Source organism: Ictidomys tridecemlineatus, chromosome 7 (genome assembly GCF_052094955.1).
Source record: "Ictidomys tridecemlineatus isolate mIctTri1 chromosome 7, mIctTri1.hap1, whole genome shotgun sequence".
Taxonomy (NCBI): domain Eukaryota; kingdom Metazoa; phylum Chordata; class Mammalia; order Rodentia; family Sciuridae; genus Ictidomys; species Ictidomys tridecemlineatus.
Window position 1 is genome coordinate 165,190,082 of NC_135483.1, and position 15,412 is coordinate 165,205,493.

Sequence of the window (15,412 nt, forward strand, 5' to 3'; positions counted from 1 at the left end):
TTGGCATTCGGAAGTGGGTAAAGTGGCCATCTGAAGCAAAGACTCCGATTTTCCCCTCAAAGCCTAAAAGACTAAAAGAAAAATCTACTTGCACAACAGAAAAAAAAACATCCACCCCTCCTGAGGGTGGATCATCAGGTGGGAATGGATTTTGGAAGCTGCCCCTGCTCACATGGAGTCTGTACTCTGTCACTGCGCCTCCTCCTATTCAAAGAGGGCACAGCAACCTCAGGAAGTCTGAGAGCCCTCCAAAGTCACATGGCAAGTTAATGGCCCCAAGCCTAGGACATCCAGCCCTAAACATTCCAGCCTCTGGCTTTGCTTCAAAACATACTCATTTCCAAAAAGAAGCCACTGCCAAGTTCTCAAAGGAATTACTTGGAGAAGTTGAAATGCAGAATAAAATAGAGAACTGGCTCCTGTTATACAAGGAAACCTGAGAGTCAGAGCAAGTCTTAGCCAACACTGTGCCTATTATCCCCTCCTCCATCTCTGCCCTTCAAACCTACCTTTTCTCCATGTTTGCCTCTGTCACTTATTGGTCTAAAGAAAGTGTCCAGTGGAACAGAGGATGTTTCCCAATGGATGTGGGCTGCATCCCCCATGACTACTACACAGAGGATCATTACCTTGGTGCACTTAATACTTTCTAAAGTCAATCTCAATTTCTTGAGAATTCAATTTGGGTAATGATTGGTCCCTGGAGACCACCTGGTTTACATTAATCAAACTTTAAAGAATATGATATTTGAACTGGAAAGTGCTCCAATATTTGTTCATAAAGAAAAACATGATTATAAAGTGGGTCTTGAGATCAGTTAACCACAAGTCCTTTTTCTTTCTTTTTTTTAGTACTTTTAGTTGTAGATGGACACAATAACTTTATTTTGTTTAGTTCTCTTATGTGGTGCTGGGGAACAAACCCAGTGCCTCACACATGCTAGGCAAGCGCTCTACCACTGAGCCACAGCCGGAGCCACCACACAAGTCCTTTTTCTACAGGAAATCTTGTATAGGAAACCAAATTATATTGCAAAGGCTGTGTGCCACGCAAGGACACAGAGCAGTTGCACCATCTTAACAGGTACTGTTCTGAAAGATCCCTGTTCCATGGAGGTGGCCATTCTACCTGGCCAGGTGTCTTCCCTGCAACTCTGACTCCTCTTTAAGCTCTGTTAACATCTTCTGTTTGGGCAAGTCTTGGCCTAGAACCTGTTTAGGGGAACTCTTCATTTCTCAGCCTTGAATCATTATGCTTATCTGACATTTTCATTCTCAGGCATACTCTCATTTCTAAGTTTTAGAGATACACCCCATCATCACCTGCCAAGTACTGCTCATATTTAATCTAACATTAAAAACTAGTCATTCTGATGTTAGCCCATAATGCATCAATCTGTGGCCCTACAAAGAAACTTTATAAGGAAAATTTTCCTCCTGGAAGCTGGGAAGACCTCAGAGACATAAAAAAGGGCACAGATTTGGACAAATGTCAGACCGTTTCATCTAATCATCACAATTACCCTTCAAAATAAGCATTACTTCCCCCTTAATCTTTAGAAAGGTTAAATACCTTCCAATGGAAAGGTCAGAGAGCAGAGTTGAGAGTCAACTAGACCTGTATGCATCCCACATCTAAGTACCCTCCCCATGGCACCTGCTGCCACCCCTGCATCCCAAGGATCTCTCCCAATTTTCCTTACTTCTTTAGGAATTTTTTCTGGCAACAAGTGTTTTCCAAAGCTAAAGCAGCTCTGAGTCAGGCAGGATGACAGTTCAGGAGATGGTTCACTATGCTTTGGTTTCCTTAAGTATAAAATCGAGATGATTATTAACTTTCTTTATACATTTATCATGAGAATTGAATAAATTATTATACATGTTAAAAACACTTGGGTTGGGGGTGTAGCTCAGTGGTAAAGCACTTGCCCAACATGCATGAGGCCCTGGGTTCAATCCCCAGTACATGAAGGAAAAAAAGCACTCAATAAATATTAACTATTATTATGAAAGTCAGGCTCCGTGAGTAAGTGAGTGTGTGTGCATGCTAAATACAGGACTTCTCAGAGCCTGTAACATTTTGAATCCTGACTTGGCCGGGGGAAATACAGTGGTTAGCACAATGTAGAGAACTTATTTAATGTCTAATAATCTTTCATACAATGTCTTAGCATTTCCCAGAGTACTTTTTGGAAGAATTCATAGAATACTCTTTCCTCTAATATCATGCTACTGGAAAATCTGTATCTCTCTTACAAGATTCTTATTTAAGTTATTTAGTTTGAACCATTTCCCTGTATAAGGAGAGTAGGTGAATTAGTACTAGTTAATCTTGCCTAATTCCTGTAAAGAACTACAGCACTGTTGCCAATTGAGTGGGGCTGATGGGGCCATCTGCTTCTTCCTTCTATAAAGATTTGCACAGAGTTATTTGCGAAAGAGGAGTTCCAGCCATTGGACCCAACCCAGGAGCTCATATTTCCCCCAGAACTCTTGGTAAGATGATTTGGGTGTTTTATGTGCTTGTTTAAATATAACCAGTTATGAACTCAGTTTTATAAATCCACCATTTCCTTCCCGTGACACTGTCAAATTGTGGAAGTAGTTGATAGGATGGAGATGCCTGTTCCCTCCCCAGCTCACCACCCCTGAGGCTCCCCCCCAACCCCCTGCCCCCGCTGAATGTTCCCTGAAACACCATCTGAGGTTTTGTTAAAAAAGGATTACATCATTGCTTTCATCATTGTTATCTGGAATTTGTCCCTGTCAACTGTCCAGGTGATAAAGCATTGTAAGATCCTACTTGGTTTTTCAGACCACTCCAGTGTATTGACCCCCAAAACACCCCTATTCCTTACCCTCACCTCTTTCAGAATCACAGTCTTCATTCCCAAGCATTCTGTGTCTCATTCTGTAAAACACCTTTTTCTGAAGGTGTTCATTCAGTCATTCAAAAATGTTTGTCCATTTAACAACAAGCCAGCACTGTTCTAGGTACTGACATGAAGCAGGAAACCAAGCTAACAAAAAGCCCCGCCCAAGAGAGCTTGCAGTCTTGTAAAAAAGACAGACAATAAGCAAAACAATAGATAGGAAATACAATGTGTCAACCAGTGAGAAGCGTGAAGGAGAAAAATGAAATAAAACAGAAGACTAGGATACAGGTAGTTGCCAGAGAAGACTTCTCTGAGAAGGTACCAAAGGAAGAGAGTCTGGGAGGAAGTGAGGGAGCCAAAGATGTTCAAAGATGTACAAAGATGTGTGGGGCAAGAGCCATCCAGGCTGTGGGAACAGCAAGTGCAAAGTCCCCAAGGGTGAGAGAACAGCTGGTCAAGGGACAGAGTGGAGGCTGGCAGGGCTGGAGTCAAGTAAGCAAGGGGCAGCCTCTGCTGGACTGAATGCCACTCGGGTTTTACTCTGCAAAAGACAAGGAGCTATTAGGAAGGCCTGACAGAAGAGGGACAGGGCCCTGCAGATGTTGCAATGGGATCATCCCAGCTGCTGTGCTGAGAGTAGTCTGCAAAGGGCCTGGCAGGGACCAATGTCTTCTTGAGGGGTGGTGGCTGGGACACGCTGCCAGAGGAGGCAGTGAAAAATGTGTGGATTTGGGATCATTTTGCAAGAAAACCTAACCAGCTTGTTGATGGATGTGATGTGGGTATGAAAGAGAGAGATAGCAAGGCTGACCCCAGAGCCTTGGGCAGCTGAGAGAGTACAGCAATTTACAGCAAGGGAAAAACTTTAGAGAAACAGGCTATTTTTCTTTTGGGGGTTTCTTATCAGGTGCTTAGAAAGGGATTGGCTGGCAGGAGCTCTGCTTGAGACAGGTTAAATTTGAGAGGTTTGTTACATTAGTGCTCATTCAGATGTGAGTTTGCATTTCAGAGGCAAAGTCCAAAATAAAGATGTTAACTTAGAAGCATTGGTGTAGTTGTGATTTTTAAGACCATAAGACTTAATTATGCTAAATTAATCCACTCTGAGTGGTCAATGACAGGTACCAGCTTATATTGTCACTTGCCTCCCCTCCCCCAGCAAAAAAAAAAATCTAATTACAGGAATTTGAGTATTAGCCAATAGGTGTAGTGAGCATCTTTCTGGGCACGTGGAGCCCAGAACCCCCCCAAATCTTTCTATTCCACCTGGATCCTTGTTATAACCCAGGAGGACTGGTGTGCACACAAGCACACACAGTTGCATTTGCCCTTAGAGGATGGTCGAGAACCCAGAAAAGGGAACCCTGACCTTCTATGGAGAGCGAGTGACCTGGATCTCCCCTGGGACCCTCCAGGATCTCCTGGAGCTGAAAGCAAAACACCCAGAAGCCCCTCTGGTCCTGGGCAATACCTCACTGGGTGAGTGGCTGCAGTGGGTCTCATCCCACCATCAGGACTGAGCTGAACCTGCTGTCTATTACTCTGTTCTTACTGCATGTTTTAGGAATAAAAAAAATCTCATTCTGTATAATAAAACCAGTGGTCTCCAAAGTTGGAGGTACATATACCCTGATAGTATACACGGTGACTCCATGAGGGAGGGTGTAAGAATTAGCAGGGTTTTTAAAAATCATTTAATTTATCTATCCTTTTTTAAACATCTTTTATTAAGCCTACCTTCAAATAATATTATTTCACCTCGTGTAAATAACAATGTAAGAACCTTACAATTATATATTTTCAATTCCTCTCCTCCCAGTCTTTGTGCTATTATTGCATTGTATTTTCAGTTTTTAATTTCAATCTATTTTTAATGGGTGCATTACAGTTATACATAAGAGTAAAATCGGTGTGATATGTTACCTGGTTAATTTTCATTCTGTTCCTCCCCTCTCCCATCCCTTCTCCCTCCCCCTCATCACCCTTCCTCCACTCCACTGTTCTCCCTTCTGTTTTCAGATCCCCCCTTTTTTAAAAATATTTTTTAGTTGTCAATGGACCTTTATTTTATTTATTTATATGTGGTGCTGAGAACGGAACCCAGTGCCTCACACATGCTGGCAAGTGCTCTACCACGGAGCCACCACCCAGTTCCAGATCCCCCCTGTTTTGTTCCTTACTTCTCTCTACCTTCTGCATGGGAAAGAAAAAATTCAACCCTCAACTTTCTGAGTCTGGTTTATTTCACTCAGCATAATGTTCTCCAGTTCCATCCATTGACCATTCAATGACATAATTTTATTCTTCTTTATGCCTGAGTAAAATTCCATTTTACTCTTCTTTATCCAATCTTGCTTTGTTTTTGTTAAATATTGAGTAGACATTGTACAATTTTATAAAAATATTCATGAATATATTAACAATACATGTACACCCAGGGACCACCCACACCCATCGTTAAGAATTTGAATTTACCAAGAACTTGAAGGCTCCCTGTGCCAAACCACATTCCCTTCCTTTCCTTCCCTTCTTGAAGGCAGTCCTTTGCCTACATGGCATGTTGGTCAATATTTTCCTTGTTTTTATGATTTTACCATGCATATTTGAATCTGTAAACAATGTCATTTAGTTTTGCATATTTCCAAACTTCACACCAATAGCCCAACACTCTTATTCTTTTGCAATTTGCTTTATTCATTCAATGTTCTTGACCTAAACTTCACCCCTATTGTTGCATGTAGCTGTGCTGTATTCTATTGTATGAACATGGAACAATTGCCCCTCCATTCTATTACTGAAGGACATCTGTTGAAATAGTTCCAGCTGTTTTCCAACTTGTGCTATTACAAATATTCTCATTTATATCTCCTGGTACTTATGTACAAGAATGTTATAAGAATTTCCCTCCCTTTTTATTTTCTATTTTTATATACATGTAGTGAGTATCTAAATAAATAAATGGATATATTGGGAGAGCATCTGTAAATTTACTTGGCATGGATACCTGGTCATTGCCTTCACTTCTATACATATTTATTGTCAATTTTTAAAATTCATATCTTTTGTGAGACTATTTCAATGCAAAAAATATATATTTTTTTCTTTCCTGCCTCTAAAATATATTCACCCCTCAGGACCTGCAATGAAATCTCAAGGACACTTCCACCCAATTCTCCTTTCTCCTGCTAGAATTTCTGAGCTGAGTGTAGTGACGAAAACAAGTGATGGTAAGTGCCCGTTCTTCTTAGTAGATGTCAATGAAACGGTTCCTGTACTAAGCTTAACACCTGCCAAGTAATTCAGAGCCTCCTCATCTGGTTGTATTGTCTGGCCTATTTCTACCTCTTTGTTTCTCTACTGTGATAGGACATCTCCATCGTGGCACTTGACTGTCAAAAGCTTTGAAGGGAATATGAGGTATCTGAATGTCATTCAAGACTTTGTGCTCACTACAGGAGTCTTACCTACAAAATTCCATGGTCTCAGAGACAAAAATATACAGAATTACTTTGATGGAAATAGTAAGAAAAAACAGATGGAAAGGGGGGAAAATTGGAGAACGATTGTCTGGCACTCTCTTGCTACTCATTTTGAGGGAACAGTGGCAAAAGACCAAGTGGGACAAAGAAAACTCTACAGGCAAGCGCCCCTAGTCACTTACCACACCCCTAAGTGTGCCACTAGTGTGGCACTCTCTATCAGAGGAGGAGGGACCTGCAAAGTAGGAAGAAAGCATATAAGATTCACATTCAAGATGCACAACAAACCCTTTAGCACACACACACACACACAAAAAAAAAAAACTTATTTTACACTTTTCCTCATCCTCCGGAACTACTAGTCCTGTGCATGTATATAAATGCTCAGTCAATAGCTGATAAATGAATTAATGGAAAATATAAATTCATGGGTGGGTCAGGAACTTGAATGTAAATGGAATGCAGTAGAATAATGAGCTTCTTAACCTGGACAACAGGAAGGTTGACAGAGCTGGAAGCTTTAATTAGGATTGACTCTAGCTCGCCCTGTGTTGTTGGGGACCAGTCGTGAGCAGGGGAGGGGGCCACCACAGCTGAACCACTGCTGTCCAGGAATCCTCTCTCTCTGGTCTCTCTGGTCTCTGGACCAGCAAGCCTGTTCTTCCCTGGCCTGACCCCATCCATTTCCAAAAGAAAGGACCCCTTCTTGGGTTTTGCCCAGCTTCAGTCTTTGGACAATTCAGTAACATTGCTGGTGTGAGCAGAAGGAAAGGAATGAAAGAATGAGTGGACCAGGGGTATAGACAGTAAGTCCAAGCAGAAGGTTAAGGCAGGAGGCCCTGGATCATCTAGGAATTATTTAGCTCTCCTGCTTTCAAACTTCTCTTTAATACTGTGACCCTATACTCAAGTCTTAACTAATATAAGTAAATGAAATAGGCCACTCTGCTTAAAGAAAGGGGAAGACGTTCCCCCATCCCTTTCTATCTGGAAGCCCCTCAAATCTGCTCTAAGAGGGCCTCTGGAGTACAACTCAGAATCCTCAGTATAATCCAAATCCTTAATTTTATAGATGTAGAAAGAGATGCAAAAAGAAAGATAGTCTGTGGTCCCCAGATTGTCTCTCCCAAGCCCACCCCACCACCTGTTTAATGGCCATTTATTTTGACTACTCAGTTTGGTCTCAGGTTGAAGGTGAGCCAGTCTGAAATCTAAGACAACAAAGAGCATGAGTGCCCTCTAGTGGCGTCTAGGAGCATTTCCATGCTTCTCAAACTTATCTTGATAAGATCCAGGAAGAATGAAAGATATTCTGGAGTAAACTGGAGCCGGATGTGCTCCCACCAGCACCCCTCAGGAAATAAATTTATGTTACTGTTGTTATTTTAACTTAAATATTTATTCACATTTTTATTTTATCTATATACAAGACACCTCTGGCTCAGTGTCCTTTTCTTCCCCCTGAAAATCTTTCATCTAGTAAGTGCTCCAAGAAACCACTGCACAGGCCCATGGACTCTGAGATGGGTGGAGTACAAGTGAAGCCCCCTTTCTGAGAATCAAAGTCTAAGCCCTTTTCAACTCCATTGGAATGCACACTAGGGTCTGTGCCTGGAGAGGGAGTCAAATATAAACACAATTCTAGAGAACAGGAGAGCATCTCCCACAGAGAGGCGGCCATGTCGGCAGTGGACACAGCCAAGAAAAAGCCCCACAATATATGATCTGGCCTCAAACTGAGCTTGAAATATTTTTAGAACTCTGAAAATAGGACAGACAGCTGGCCTTTCACTTCCTCTTGAGGCTGGACTGCCAATTTCTACTTATGTCAAAATAGAGGTGGTGGTGCTGGTCTGCATGAAGCCTCGGACCTTAATAACACTAACAAAACCCTTTGCATGTTTTTTTCCATACTAATAAAGCTCAAGTCTTCTCTTTGAGGAGAAGGAATTATATGACTGGAAGCAAACATAGTTTTCCTGAAATCCTGCAAAGATAAGGCCAGGGTTTTTGCAGAAGTTAAAAATCAACCCCAGCAGAACCTGTGGTGTCAAGGAAGCACAGACCATCACTGATGGGTCTGGGTGGGAACAGATCCATGAGACTGCCTTTCATGAGATGCAGAAGCAGGAAGAGGGTAGAGACTCCGGGCTGAGACATTCCAGGGAGGAGGGATAATTTAGTTACTTTTAAGCAAGAATCACTTAGAATAAGGATATTAAGGAGCAGCTGGTGGTCTCCCTAATTGATTGCATTAGCTCAGATTAGTGAGGCAATAGGGGTGCTGTGGGTAGATGCTGGCAGAGGTGGAGGAAGGATCATGCCCAGAACATTTTAATGTTGTTAAAACAGAGCTATGTGGAAGGTTAAGATGAATTCAAAGATTAAATCAAGATAAAAATCCAAGCCCAACCTGAAACCTGACAAAAACAGATTAATACTTCCCAATCCTGCCAGTGATGTCAACCCCACCAGTGATGTCTAGTGTTTCATGCTGCAAATCCCAGGAGAGTGAAGGATTCATTTTAAAAAGGTTGGCTAAGTCATCTCCTGAAGGCTTGGGTGAATATATATATATATATAATCTGATATATATATATCAGATTTTCTTTTTTATTGATATGCTATCATTACACATAGTAGGAGATTTTTTTGTTGAATATTCATATATGCATATAATGAGCCTTGATTTGAGCCCCTTATCCCAAATGAAGAGAAACCCTGCAGTTTGGAACTAATATCCTACCAATCCTCATAAGTACTGTGGCAACAGTTATCAAATGTTGAATTACTTCCTGGACAGTTAGCAAGTAGCCCATTCAGTTCTCTTGGATGCTGTCCCATTGCTTCCCTGTCCCCTCCCCAGGGAGCCCCACCTTCTCCACACCCAACACCACCCAACCTAAAGCCTAGGGCAGCTGTTTGCTTAAGCTGTGTTCATGGGGCCTGGCTGGTGCCCCTCACAGAGCTCATTATCAAAGATTTTGAACATCAGGTACCTGTAGAGGGACAAAATCTGAAGTCAAAGCATCACTGATTTTAGACAATGACCTTGGGAATTGAATGTCATGGAGCCAGGCCCATTTTGCCTGCCCCCCCCCCACACACACACACAATGCCAATCACTATATAATGAGTTTTTCAAAACACTTAGAGCTTACTCAAAAGGCGAACAAGCATGTAGCGGGAGACAAGTTTCCAATTCACCTCCCTGAGGACAGGTTTAAGGATATCATGAGATAAAGAAGCAGGGTGATTTAAGGCGTGGGGAGAGGTGATTGGAGGAGAAGTGATCAGTGGTCCCCACGTGCATAGTCAAACCTCATGGTTCCTCATGAGCTGTGTGTTCAGAAAATGGCAGCATTAGCATGATCTGAGGGTGGAGCTTCCAGCCTTCTGAGATCAACAGGTCACTTACTGGGCACCTACACAGACCCAAGTGAAGCTTTTGTGGTTTCAACAAAAGCAGCCTGAAGGTCCCTGAAAAGGAGTCCCAGCAACCATTGTCACCAGGACCCATTGTCATCAGGACCCATATGTCAGAGGTGTTATCTATAAGCAAAGCAAGGGGAGGCTCAACACAGAACTCCACTGTGTGAGTTTTAAAGCTAACTGAAGCCAATAACTAGGAGAGGAGCACAGGGACTTGGAGTCAAAGGAGGAAAACACACAATGGGTTGGTTAGTATGAAAGAGACTCAGCCAGCTGAGTTTGTTGGCTGGTAATTATCCATATTAAGGCTCTGTTCCCCCATGGAGTCTTGGAGGCAGAGGTCCTATCCTTTTGATGGTTACATACCTGAGAATGACTCTCAGGCTCTTGAGAGATGCTTCTGAGCTACAGAAGGTGCCTATCTCCAATATAAGCCCTGCTTTTGGTAAATGCCCAGCAAATGGCCATGGCCATTGATCAAGGGCTCCTCCATTCTGCAACCTTTGCCAGTGTTGATGCCATTAGATGTATCTCTTAATCACACAGCAACTTGCACAGCTTCACCATGATCTGTTACAAGGGAGTCATGGAAAGTTCTCGTAGGATCTACTGCTGACTGTCATCTCTGGCATCCCTTCTCTCTAACCTCTATTTCCTCATATCTGTCAAGAAAAGGATGTGATCCAGGGTTTTCCAGTCCTGGTTGCACTAGAGGTCACCTAGGGAGCCTTTTAAAAATCCCCATGCCCATTCAGGCATGGTAGCACATGCCTGTAATCCCAGCAGCTCAGGAAGCTGAGGCAGGAGGATCGCCAAAGCCAGCGTCAGCAAAAATAGAGGCACTAAGCAATTCAGTGAGACCCTGTCTCTAAATAAAATACAAAATAGGGCTGGTGATATGGCTCAGCGGTCAAGTGCCCCTAAATTCAATCCCCAGTAACCCTTACCCTCCAAAAATGTCCCCATGCCCAGAGACTCCAATTCAATTGATGTGGGAGTGAATGTTGGTGCCCTTTTTGAGTTCTCGCTGACCCTCCACGAAGCCAGTTGTAATGGCTGAATGCTAAGACCCTGGTGCCAGGATTACAATTCTATTGCTTCTTCCATGTCACACAAAACCAATTCATTTTCCAGGACTAATCATTGGTGCTGCCTGCAGCCTGGCCCAGATGAAGGACATCTTGGCTGAGAGCATCTCTGAACTCCCAGAGGAGAAAACTCAGACATACCGGGCCCTTCTGAAGCACCTGCGGACTCTGGCAGGCCAGCAAATCCGGAATATGGCGGTATGTTCCCTGCTTTCAATCACTGAGCACACCTCGCCTCTTTCTAAACCTCACTGAAATGTCAGAATATGTGTTGGCAGAATCAGTATGCCAAAAGGTCTCGGCAGATGAGTAAGTTAATCAATATTTAAAATTAACAAGTATTATTTAATAAAATATCCAGAAATGAGCTATAAGTCAAATTCAACAGAATGCCTAAACAGCAGCACAGATGAGAAAAAGCATGTCACGATTTTGTTACTTTCAATGGCAAGCCTGTCAAAGAGCCTAACTTAGTCTCAGGTTGCATTAACAGAAGCACCAAGGAGGATAGGCTTCTCTGGACTATGCAAACCACAAGTGGAGAATATTGATCAGAAGAATGGATACCCTAGATGCATACCCTAGATGGTATTATTATCCTTGGGGTGTAGGAAATCAGGGGAGGGTACGTTTCCTTTGAAAAAGCTCTCAAGTGATTCTAAAGAGTTCTGTCCCCAGTCAGGAACTCTGATTAGACCCCCTAGAGATGGTAGCAAGAGAGGGTGGAAACATAACAAAAAGGGGTGGGGGGTAGACAAAGGGAGCATGAGAGATACCTTCCGATATTTATAAAACACTGGGGACAGATGTGCTACTCCATAGATCACAAAGGGTAGAAATACGGCCCATAGTTGAGAGTCCAGCAAGGCATATTTCAGCTCAGGGGGGAAAAAATCTTGAGGATGAAGATGTTCATATAGGAGCAGGTTGGTAAGGGAGACCCTGCCCTCGCCTATGTTCTAGCTCAGACCATGGGACAACTGGGAGGTCCTTGTGGATCCCGTCACAGTGCAGGGAGGAGAGCACTGTATTGGCTGGGCAGTCATTTCGCTCCCGAGTTCTGAGGTGCTACAGGCTTCATCAGGTCTGAGTAAGGTCTCCCAAGCAGAACCAAGGGACAATCCTGCCACAGTGTGTGTTCCCCTGCCCCCCAATGGGGTCCACATGAAGACTGGTTATTCCAGAGCTCGTGAGCATGAGGATGAGGCCCTGAGTACGGAGGCAGGCTGGCAGCTCTGTGGCTGTGCCTCAGCTTCCTGCACTGTCAGAGTTGGCCACCAAGCCAACTTGGGTTCGAATCTCAGGGTTGCCATGTCCTAGCTGGGGACCTGGGTCAAGTTTCAGAATTTCTCTGTGCCCTAGTGTCTTCACCGGTAAAGAAGGGATAACAGCCTCCATCCTGCTGGGTTACAAGGATGATTTCATGAGTAGGCATGACAGTAGACATGTGAAACATGCCCAGTGCTAAGGAAGGGTCAGTTATCCTCATTTCCTCTTCCCATCCAAAGGAGTTGGGCGGGGGGGCCTCCCTGACACCCTGAGCTGAGTCCCTCTGCAAGGAAGGAAAGGTCCAAACTGCCCAAGATGCCCCCTTCACCCCTTCAGAGCCACTGAGAGGACCATAAGCAGGAGCCATGGGGTGGAAGAATTGAGAGAGACTGACGCAGCTGTAACTTTCTCTTCTTAGTCCTTAGGGGGTCATATTATAAGCCGGCATTGCTATTCGGACCTGAATCCAATTCTTGCTGTGGGCAATGCCACCCTCAATCTGTTGTCAGAAGGTAAGCGACCCCTGAACACTCTGCACACCACCTAGAGATTTAGTGTATTTTTCATGAATTTTTTAGGGAATTACTTTAAGTCAAGGCCCAGGTTCCTGCTGTCAATTCTCCATGGGGAGAATAGCTCATGGGGGAAGGCACACTGATGTGAGGGGCAGCTGGAGCTTTCTTCTGATCCCCCACACAACATGTGTGCACACACAGTCCAGGACCACACCCACACTTAGCCTAGGTGTTAGCTCACTTATTTGTGCTTGGCCAGCAAGCACCAGGGGTGGCATGTAAGGCTGGGGTGAGAGCAAGTTTGCAGTGAGCACCCTGCCTGTGCCCAGGGGACCACTCCTTGCTTCCTCCTCCTCATGGTCCTCCTCCACCAGCCCCCAGTCTGAGGCTCCCCACATTACACTCCTCCCCCTCAGGTGCTGTGTAAGAAGCCACGGGTCTGATGAGGAAACACAGCAGATGTTTCAAGGACATCATGGGTCCCTGGAGCGAGGGGGAAAGCAGTGATTGATTCTAATTGCTGCTGAGAGGAACAGTTCCTGGGGGAAGCTCCCTGCTAAACCCCCATCCCAGTTCCCCAGGTGCCCTGTGCACTCACACTGCCTCTGGCTGCCCCAAGGATTCCAACACCCCCTTGACTGGAGGCTAGCTCCAGGCCTGGCTGTGTTGCACACTTGACACAGCCCATCTCTGATCCATACACCTCCCAGCAGCTAAAACAAAAATATGAGACTGAGTAATTTACAAAGAACAGAAACATATTTCTCACGGTTCTGAAGACTGTGAGAACATTAAGTTGCTGACACCTGGGAGGGGCCTTCTTGCTGCATTTTCCCATGGTGGAAGACAGAAAGGCCAGAGAGAGTAAAAAGGAGCCGAGCTCATTTTACCAGCAATCCCACCCATGAATGTGGAGCCCACAGGCCTGATCATTTTTATTGTTGCTGTTGTTCTTGTTAGTTATACATGACAGTAGAGTGCATTTTGACATATCATACATACATGGAGTGTCACTTCCCATTCTTGTGGTTGCACATGATGTAGTGTTACACTGGTCATGTATTCACACATGAACATAGGAAAGTTATGTTCGATTCATTCTACTGTCTTTCCCCCTCCTTTCCCTTCATTCCCCTTTGTCTAATCCAAAGTATTTCTATTCATGCTCCCACCCCACTTATTGTGTGTTAGCATCCGTGTATCAGAAAGAACATGGCCTGATCATTTTTTAAGGGTTACATTTCCTGTTTTTTGGGAGGAGTTCATTTTAATTTTTTGCTTTTTTTTTTTTTTTTTTTGGTGGCACTGGGGATCAGACATAGGGTCTGTGCATACTGTGTAAGTGCTCTGTCACTGATATACCTACAGTTCAAGGTTCACATCTCTTAATACCCTTATAATGACAATTAAATTTCATGGACTATGTGAGTTTTGGAGGGGACATGCTTTCCGACCATGGTAGGTGTCACTCCCAGTCTGTCTGATTTCCAATTGAGTGTGCACCCTCTCTTCCCTAGGCCATTCTGCCTTTCCCACAGGGCCTCCAGCTCTAGAACTCCTCTTCTGCTTCCCTCACCTACAACCTGCCAATACTCACTCTCTCTGCCCCTCCCACTCACCCAGTGGGCCACTGACTAGCTGGCACCTCCTTGATGCTGACAGTGCCCCAGGCATAGAGGAGCAGTCACAACCTCTGCCCATGCGGACTTCCAGGGTATGCCCACCCAGGCATGACATGCCTCCCTGAGGTTACTTCTGGCCAACATGGTTCTACCCCTCACTGCTGGGAATTCAGATGTGATGAGGAGAAGCTTGAGGACTAAAGACAAGCATTCATCCCCACATCACCCCATTTGTCTTTGAGGCCTGCAATGAGGAAGGAGAGGTAGGGTATACCCTGTTGACCAAAGCCAGACTTTTTTCTGAGTGCCCCAGGTCTATGGTCTGAGATGACCCAGCTCAACCCCCAAAGACAAGAGAGAAGCCAAGACTCTGGGGCAACCCAGTTACCATCCAGGGCCTTCTCCTACAGTGGTACTAACTGTTCTTCTACCTGGGTGTTCATTGTTGTCTTCAGCTTATGGCCTCTGCTTTCCTAGCTCAACCAAAACCGTCTCTGCCTCAGGGGTGGTAGGCCCTGCTCCAGGGAAGGTAGCAGATCAGCCCATTGAACCAGCAGCACGGCAGGTGGGCAGAGATCAACAGGGGCTCTCACGGTGTTCCCTGTCTCTCTCAATACACCTGCCTTCCAACCCACATAACACTAATGGTGCCAGGAATGGAACCCGTGTCCCTCCTGGGCTGCAATTTTGACCCCTTCTCAGCACATCCTTCAGTGCCATAAGCCAGATTTCCAAGCCAGAGGACATGACTCTGATCACCAAAAGGTGACAGCTGAGCTGGAAGGAGGTTTTACACTCTGCTCATTTTTCTTCAGAGTTTTAGGTATCTGTCTCTGGAGCCAACAGCAGCAAGAACAAAAAGCAAAACCAATGATCTGAAGTCTGTTAATAATTGAAACAGCCCTGTATCTGCTTCAGTTAGGTCTATGCCCCTATCCTAAGCTGTGGCGGGTTCTATTTAGCCAGCCCCTTCTGAAAGACCAGACCATGTGCCTGGTAGGCCTGCGGCACAGGTGACCTCAGTGCTCAAAGGGAATGGGACCCTGGTGATGTGCATAGACTCAGACCTCTGCCTCGATCTGTGCAGAGAAAGGGGACCTTCTCTGTGCTCGCTGCCAACATTTAAAAGTG

The 15,412-nt window shown here is 44.6% G+C and overlaps 1 protein-coding gene across 1 annotated transcript in view; it reads left to right on the forward strand.

The window, feature by feature from the left end:
- LOC101965594 (aldehyde oxidase-like) overlaps positions 1 to 15,412 on the forward strand; it is a gene marked incomplete in the record, with an annotated part of 249,943 nt that overhangs the window by 183,522 nt on the left and 51,009 nt on the right. Inside the window, 5 exon segments of the mRNA NM_001282248.1 lie at positions 2,416 to 2,496; positions 4,211 to 4,355; positions 6,011 to 6,103; positions 10,922 to 11,073; positions 12,563 to 12,656. Coding sequence (NP_001269177.1) covers positions 2,416 to 2,496; positions 4,211 to 4,355; positions 6,011 to 6,103; positions 10,922 to 11,073; positions 12,563 to 12,656 — 565 coding nt within the window.